General features: G+C 34.5%; 1 protein-coding gene across 1 annotated transcript in view; it reads left to right on the top strand.

The window, feature by feature from the left end:
* Positions 1–3,072: 3,072 nt before the first annotated feature.
* The window catches only part of LOC107719419 (kinesin-like protein KIF13B), a 34,827-nt gene continuing 29,229 nt past the window's right edge, over positions 3,073–8,670 (top strand). Inside the window, exons 1-5 of the mRNA XM_016526830.1 lie at positions 3,073–3,091; positions 3,457–3,637; positions 3,792–3,879; positions 3,971–4,146; positions 7,262–7,443. Of these exons, the coding sequence (XP_016382316.1) occupies positions 3,073–3,091; positions 3,457–3,637; positions 3,792–3,879; positions 3,971–4,146; positions 7,262–7,443 (646 nt within the window). The remainder of the gene's footprint in view (positions 3,092–3,456; positions 3,638–3,791; positions 3,880–3,970; positions 4,147–7,261; positions 7,444–8,670) is intronic.

Genomic DNA, 8,670 nt, shown 5'->3' with positions numbered 1-8,670 from the left:
CACGTTATGTACGAGAAGCTGCAAAAGACACATGTGCAAGTGGAATGTACAAAACGTGGTGGCATTAATTTTTAAGTAAATATAATGGGCGATATATTGCGTCACCAAAAATTATTGAGGTCATGTACATATATTGCGCGATAAGTCGATATATTGATTATTGCGACAGGCCTAATTATGTGGTTGTTAAAGTGTTGTGGGTGGTTGCTAAGATTTTCAGAGTGTTTTCTAGGGCATTATGTGGTTGTTAAGATGTTCCAGGCAGTTGCTAGGATGTGGCTAGGCAGTTGAGTGTTTTTTTAGGGCATTGTGTGATTGTTAAGGTGTTCTAGGTGGTTGCTAGGGTGTTGCTAAGCAATTGCTAATGATCTGGGTGGCTTGCAGGGCATTATGTGGTTGTTAAAGCATTCTTGACATTTGTTAGATAGTTGATAAGGTGTTCTGCGTGGTTAATGTGACATTATATGGTTTTCAGAGCATTCTGAGTGGTTGCTGTGGTGTTTCTAAGCAGTTGCTAACATATTCTGGGTGATTCCTAGGGCATTTTGTGGTTGTCACGGTATTCTGAATGGTTGATATGGTATTGTTAGGCAGTTGCTAATGTCCTGGGTGGTTTCTAAGGCATTATGTGGTTGTTAAGGTGTTCTGGGATGTTTATAGGGAATTATGTGGTTGTCAAGTGTTCTGGTGGTTACTAGAGTGTTGATGAAGTATGTGATTATATATTTTTGGTTGTCAAGGTATTATGGTTGTTATGGTGTTGCTAAGCAGTTGCTAATATTTAATATTTTCTGAGTGGTTTCTACGGTATCATGTGGTTGTTAAGGTGTTCTGGGTGGTTGCTAAGGTGTTGCTAAGCAGTTGCTAATGTTCTGGTGGTTTCTAAGGCATTATGCGGTTGTTGAGGTGGTCTGGGTGGTTGCTAAGGTGTTGCTAATGTTCTGTTGGTTTCTAAGGCATTATGCGGTTGTCTGGGTGGTTGCTAAGGTGTTGTGAGTGGTTTCTTGGAGCTTGATAAGCAGTTTTCCAGCCAATATAATAAATGTAAGGTGCCATGTGACATCTTTCATATACTTCTGACTGGTCACACATTAAAAATGGTGTTATCTTTGATAATGTTGCTGCATTTGCATTGGGTGCTATAAAGCTGTTCCCAGTGTTTGTATATTTATAGCATTGTTGTCATTACTTTTACCTTTATTTAACCAGACAAGTCAATTGAGACATTGATTTACTGTACAATGGCCTGGCGTTTTGATCTATGCATATGTTGCATGCTGTAGTTCTTTACTCCTTTAACACAAAGAGGAGTTTGTTGGTTTTGCAGCAGAGCCTTCATCAGTCAGCAGTGTTTCATATCACCGCTGTCTGATGACTGAAATCAGCTCTTGGTTTTGCGTTGGTCGTCTGTCAGCATGGACTAAACTGCACATGCATGTTTGATATATTAAAGACCAGCCGGTTGTCAGCCTGTGCTGGAGCATTATTATCTTCATTCCTTCTCTTTGTCTCCTCTTCCGTTCCTTCTTCTGGTCTCTTTACAAAGGGTGTGCCTGTTTTCTCCACAAGCCTTTCCCGGAGATCTGGCTGTTTTCCAGGTCACCTTACGCAGGAATCTGCTCTGTCGTATCCAGCTTCTCTCAGTTTCTCAATGCTGATCTAGTCATGTTTCAGACCGCTGAGCCGTCTCTGCTGTAACTTGCAGCGGTTTGCGGTGATGGCGTGCAAACAGGTTTTACAGGCTTATACAAGAAAGTTTACTCAAATTCCATAATAATCCCTCACAGCAAGTTTGTGTTTTCATTATGAAGTGCAAGTAGAGACAGCACACTCATGCAGATTCTGTTTGTCATGTAAATGATACCGGGGTGGGTTTTAATTAAAGTAAAACATGAGCTGAAGGAGGTTCAAAGCAGATGGTTACATTGTGTAATTCTCGCCCAGGGTTCAGCTTGTCCTAATTTGACACATATTGACTGAAATAAGGCAAACATTTCTGGAATGTTCCTGAAATGCTTCAAGACTGTGTGCCATCCTCTCGTCATGCTCAGCGTGTGCTTAGGAAAATCTGGAAATTTGTCCTGATAATTGTTTTATTTTGTTTTTTTTATAGAAAAAACAACACAATTGTTGCTCAGCAGGATGTTTCAGCTCACCTACACTCTAAAAAATGCTGGGTTGTTTCAACCCAACATCGGGTCAAATATGGACTAACCCAACTGTTGGGTTAAATTTTTACATTAAATTTTTAACCCAAAAGTTGGTTTAGTCCATATTTGACCCAAAGTTGGGTTGAAACAACCCAGCATTTTTTAGAGTGTAGATTTCAGTTCCACAGCCGCAATACACACTGATGTTATTAGTAGTGATTGCTAAAGGAAATATCATTGTGTGATTTGAACAAGCCTCTAATTATTAAATGTTGGTGCTTAAATCATGTCTTGAGGAAAGGTCATCAGATGCACGATGTTCAGATTTTCAAGTAGATGATAAAATGGGTGAACATATATACAATAATTGTATAAATGTATATATACAAAAAATAAAGGGGCATTACCATTCAAAAGTTTGGGGTCTGTAAGATTTTTTTATGTTTTTGAAATAAGTCTTACTCTCACCAAAGCTGCATTTATTTGATCAAAAATACAGTAAAATCAGTAATACTGTGAAATATTATTACAATTTAAAGTAACTGGTTTTAAAATGTAAAAATGTCAAATTCAGCATCATTACTCCAGTCTTCAGTGTCACATGATCTTCAGAAATCATTCTAATATACTGATTTGCTGCTCAAGAAACATTTCTGATTATTATCAATGTTAAAAATAGTTGTGCTGCTTCATGTTTTTGTGGAAACCGTGAAGCAGTTTTTTCAGGATTCTTTGATGAATAGAAAGTTCAAAAGAACAGCATTTATTTAAAATGGAATCTTTTGTGACATTATAAATGATTTTACTGTCACTTTTGAATTTATCAATTTAATGTATCCTTGTTGAATAAAAGTATTCATTTCATATATATGATGAAATATTAATGTGTTTTTCTGTTGTTTTTCCTTCTGTCCTTTTGTGAATGCAGGAGCAAACCAAAGGTGAGTCATTTCTGCATTAAATTCATGTGAACAAATGCATTATAATCACTTTATCATGAATAATATGCTTAACCGAAAAGGGTTTAACTTAGAGCTGCAGTCCATAACTTTGTGTTCAAAATTTACAAAATTTATATAATAAGTGAGTACACCATGAATACAAGCACGCCACGGAGGCAGCCATCAGCGTCGGCGCCATCTTACTAAGCCATCAGATGCGGCCGAAATTACAGCAACAGTGGTTAGATATACATATATGTAATTATTTGATCAAAATTAATGCTAGGGACAGTTTAGTAGTTGCTGGATATTGGTAGGGACATGTCCCGAGCGTCCCAACTAAATTCTACACCCTTGGGCTGCAGGCTCAGGAAAGTCGTACACGATGATGGGAACGGCAGAGCAGCCGGGTCTGATCCCACGCCTGTGCAGTTCTCTGTTCGAGCGCACCGTACAGGAGCAGAGGGAGGGCGAGTGCTTCACCGTGGAGGTGTCCTACATGGAGATCTACAACGAGAAGGTGCGAGACCTTCTAGATCCCAAAGGGTGAGTCTGTAGAGAGTCTAAATCCTGTTTACGTGCTGATCGTTGTCCAATGAAAGCCCGTATTCTGGTTCTTTTTCTGCTGTCAGTCATGAAAACCTTGAATATACTCAGATCAAACTTTGTGTACTGCAAATATTATTGATGTTCCTCTCAGGAGCCGGCAGGCGTTGAGGGTCCGGGAGCATAACGTGTTGGGGCCGTATGTAGATGGTCTGTCCCGCCTCGCTGTGACCAGCTACAAGGTTCTTCCAACACCTTCGAGAAGCTCTTCATGTCCAATGCTCTCGGTGCTGAAGCAGGATGATTGGGAATATCTTTGGTTTGGTTTTTCAGGACATCGAGTCTCTGATGTCAGAGGGGAATAAATCCCGCACTGTGGCGGCCACGAACATGAACGAGGAGAGCAGCCGCTCGCACGCCGTCTTCAACATCATTCTGACGCACACGCTCCGAGACCTGAAGACTGGGGTGAGATGCAGCTTGACCTCTTATAGTCTGGATAGTCATTTTTAATCAAAGGGGAAGTGTGTGATTTTTGAGCATATAACTAGATATTTATATTTTCTAAAGACAATGTGAATTTTTGCACCACTCACACTTTCTTCAGAAAATGGAAAAATATATTTTTTAAAAATAAATGTAATAAAAAATATATTTTATTCATTTTGATTTATTTTTGCAATTCATTTTGGTTTAACTAGTAATGTAGAAATTACACACGGCAGCTTATAGATATATATATATATATATATATATATGTGGGTCAAAGATGAAAAAGGGTTTAAGCATAAAAACTGTAAGTCTGTGCTGCTGTGAAGCCAGTTACATTCAGATCTGCCTCCATTCCAGTATGCAGTGCTCATTTTCACAATCCAATTAACAAATGATGATTAAAAAGTCCTGTCTTACCTTTGTTCCTCTTGTCATTTGGAAATGCATCACAATACAGAAGTAAATTCCGCTTCATGCTGACTTAATAGAAAAGGCAGGTCTGTTGACTGTATTGTTGTCATAGATTGAAATGTATTGTTTGTGTGGACGGGGTTGATTTCGAGTGAGTGGAGAGAAGGTGAGTAAACTCAGTCTGGTGGATCTGGCCGGCAGTGAGAGAGCTGATAAAACTGGAGCTGGAGGAGAAAGACTCAAAGAAGGCAGCAACATTAACAGGTCAAACACACACAAACACGCATGTTTGTTTATACCATGTTGGGGATTTTTGACTTTGCTCTTCCTAAATTTCTTAATTTGATTCATCGGCTAATATTTGGCCATTTTGACCCTGTCTGATAGTGTCAGATTGTTGTTTTTTTTTGTTTAAGCATTTATTTAAATTAATTTTTCTTTATTTATTTTAACTATTTAATTACATGACTCTCTCTTTTTATTTATTAAAAATTGTAAATATTTGTGTTTACAAATAATTGTAATTCATAATGCTTATTTGTGAATAAGCATTTATTTAAACTATTTTTTAATTTATTAATTTTAATTATTTATTGGAATCATTCATTGCTTTCTCAGTTATTTGTTTGTCTATAATTTTTTTCTAATAAATCTATTTTTATCAGTCATTTAATCATTTAATTTAATGTATTTATTTTTTTATTATTTTATTTATTTATTAATTTATTTGGTTTCACACAAACACACCATCATTTGCACACATTCAGGTGTAGTCTTGTGAATGTTTTTGTGTTCAGGTCCCTCACCACTCTTGGACTGGTGATCTCGGCGTTGGCGGAGCAGGGTGCAGGAAAAAACAAGAGTAAATTTGTTCCTTACAGAGACTCAGTGCTCACATGGTTACTGAAGGTGACGACAAACTTTATTTTACTACTACAAACCTTTACGAATTCAATAATTAGTTTTCAAGAAATAATGCAGCCCAAAATTAACATTTTGTTATTCATTTCCCACTCTCACGTTATTCAGTGCCTGTATGCTGTCACTTTATTTGCATAAAAAACTTTATGCAGCTTTTTAAAAATGCATAGAAACCCTCCATGTTGTCCAAATTTTTGTCTCATCCTATTATGAGTATATATGAGCACAACAAGGTTGATCCCCACAAGTGTGAGTGTGTGTTTATATATATATATATATAGTAGCATATATAGCAATAGTAGCATAATAATTAGTTGTCTCACATTTTTACCCTAAAAATACATCATTTTTCCATCAAAAATATTTGGACATTTTCAGGCCCATTTTTTACTTTTTTAATTATTATTATTATTATTTTTATAGTTGTTTAATTGTACATAAAAACATGTTGTAGGATTTATTTTTTGCTCAGAAATTGCTAGTCAATTTCACAAATAATTACAAAGTACCACATTGAAATAAATATGAAATTAAGAAGAAAGAGTGTAAATTATTTTTTGAAACTGTAAATAAAACAAAAATTAGTGGAGAGCGTTTTACAAGAAAATACTATTTCAGTCTCAATGTTAAATTCAAAAAAATTCTAAATGTTAATAAAAACTATAATAGTGTCTCAATGATACTAAAGTAACACTGAATGTAAATTATGCTGAAATTAAAATATTTATTTATTTGCACTATTTACTCAATATATTTGCACTAATAATGCACTATGTATGTGCAGTAGTAACAAAATGTATTTGCACCGTGTTGCACTAATAGTGCGCTATTTGCATTATATACTCAGTTTATGTGCACTATTTGCACTATTGACCCAGTTTATATGCACTATTTGCACTAATAATGCACTAATTAGTTATTTACACTAATAGCGCACTATGCACTCAGTTTGTTTGCACTTTTTGCACTGTTAACCCAGTTTATATTCACTATTTGCACGAACAGTGCATTATTTATGTGCACTATTTAATCAGTTATCTGCACTAATTTATGTGCAAAACCATTAGTGCACATAAATAACCAGTACATAACAATTGAAAGAAAATGTGATTTAATGGTATTTATTTATCCATTCATATTTATGTTTATATATTCATTATATTATATTTTTATATATGTGCATATATGTATTTAAAATAAACACATTTTATAATTATTTTAAAGTAATTGTATTGTAAATAAATTGTAAATTGCTAATCTAATAATCAAATACAACAATTAAAGTATATAATATTTAGAATAAACTATATATTGCATATACAGTAGACAGTTATATTAACTGCTATATACAAATCCTGTTATATAAAGCTTAAACCCAAAATATTGATGTCCGGTTTTACATACTCATAACTATGTATTAGTCTGTCTCTATAGCTAGTGATAGTATGTAAGTATATGTGTGCATGTGATGATTCGTATAGTGTCTGTCTCTGTGTGCAGCACATGTGTGAACGGCGCTGTGGTCTCGTCTCCCGTCCAGCTGCATCATGGGGATCGAATCCTCTGGGGAAACAACCACTTCTTCAGGTCAGTGAGACACATTTACGGGTGCTGGGTTTAATTGTGTTTCATTGATTTGATGTCCATTAAAATGGATTTGTTTAGTTAGATTAAAATCTTAAAGACACCATTTAATGTGTCCTCTTCTTAAACGACCCCTGAAAAAAGTGTCAAATTGACCCAAAGCCATGTGTGTGTGTGAGTGCCTTCTGACTGTACTATTCTCTTTGTGTTTCTCAGGATCAGCGTGTCGAACGCGTATCGTGTTGGTGTTGAGGATGAGGAGGGGTGTACGACGAAGGCCGGTCTTCCTGAGCATCTGGATGTGGATGTAGACCGTCTCAGTCACGCCTCCAGTGACAACAGCTTCAGTTTTGAGTCCGCACAGACAGAAGTCATGATGAAAGCGCTGGGAAACAACGGTAAGAGGCACGGCACAAAACAGACAACCTGTTACTGTCAATATAACCCCTTTTAAAGGGTGATTCTGGGCTGCTTTAAATATTACAAACTAATAAAAAAACACTTTGAGATCCAAGTGAAATTGAATGGTGCTACATTTAAATTGAATGGCAGTTGTACCAGTACTCTTCTGTAATGTTATAGTTGCATTACATTTTTAATCACCATACCTATTTTTGAGAGCATGTGTAAACAAAAATAACTAGTAATATTTGTCATATATAATGAAAAATGTATTCCTTTTTGTCTTGTTGCAATAAATAACATTATATATAGTTTTTCTGGCTTCTAAATGGATATAACAAAAATTAGAATTTTTTTTATTTTATTCTAGATTTTTTTATTTAATCTAGAAAGACTTTTTAGAGAGCATGTATAAACAAAGATATCCATTAATATATATTTTTTAATTGAATAACATCACATGTACCTTAAAATGTGTATCAAAGATTTTAGGCTTTTTTTATTTAATTTACATTTTTTGTAAACAAAAAATCCGCTAATATTTCTCATATATCATGATTTTTTATTTTTTTTTCATTAACATGAATAACATCACATAAAATGTGAATTCAGGCTTTTAAACAGATTTAACAAAAATGAGAAATTATTTATGGCATATTTTTTCCCCTTCTTTATTCTAGTATTTTTTTAGAGTTAGATGTTAGAAAGACTTTTTTTAGAGGGCCCATGTAAACAAAAATATCCACTAATATTTCTCATGTGTCATGGAATATGTCCCCCCCCCAGCATTTAAACATATTTAACGCTCAACACTTCCATCTTTATAGATATATGTGTTTGTGTGTGTTATGTAATTTGTATTAATTTCTAAAATAAAAGTAATCAAATTATATTTTAAAAAAATATATATTTTATATGGACAGTTTTTCCATTATATTTTGACACTAAAAGATTTATTAGATAAATAAATAAAACATATTTAAAGTATTTTAATTAAATGTGTATTCATCTGCATTTTGACCAACTTTTTTTTTTGTATGCAACTCTTTAATGCAAAGCATGGTTCAGGAGATATTATTTTACTGCACAAGAAGAGAAAGAATAAAAACCAAAACAACAAAAGCAATATATAAAAAACAACAGCGCTGGATGGGATCTTAATACACCAAGGAAGACAAAGTATTAACCAGCCAGTCTATTTGAAATCAGATATAGTTCAGAAA

The sequence above is a fragment of the Sinocyclocheilus rhinocerous genome, unplaced genomic scaffold (genome assembly GCF_001515625.1).
Source record: "Sinocyclocheilus rhinocerous isolate Xijiao unplaced genomic scaffold, SAMN03320098_v1.1 scaffold303, whole genome shotgun sequence".
Classification (NCBI taxonomy): domain Eukaryota; kingdom Metazoa; phylum Chordata; class Actinopteri; order Cypriniformes; family Cyprinidae; genus Sinocyclocheilus; species Sinocyclocheilus rhinocerous.
The sequence above is the reverse complement of the archived record's forward strand: the minus strand, read 5'-3'. Positions and strand labels throughout refer to the sequence as shown.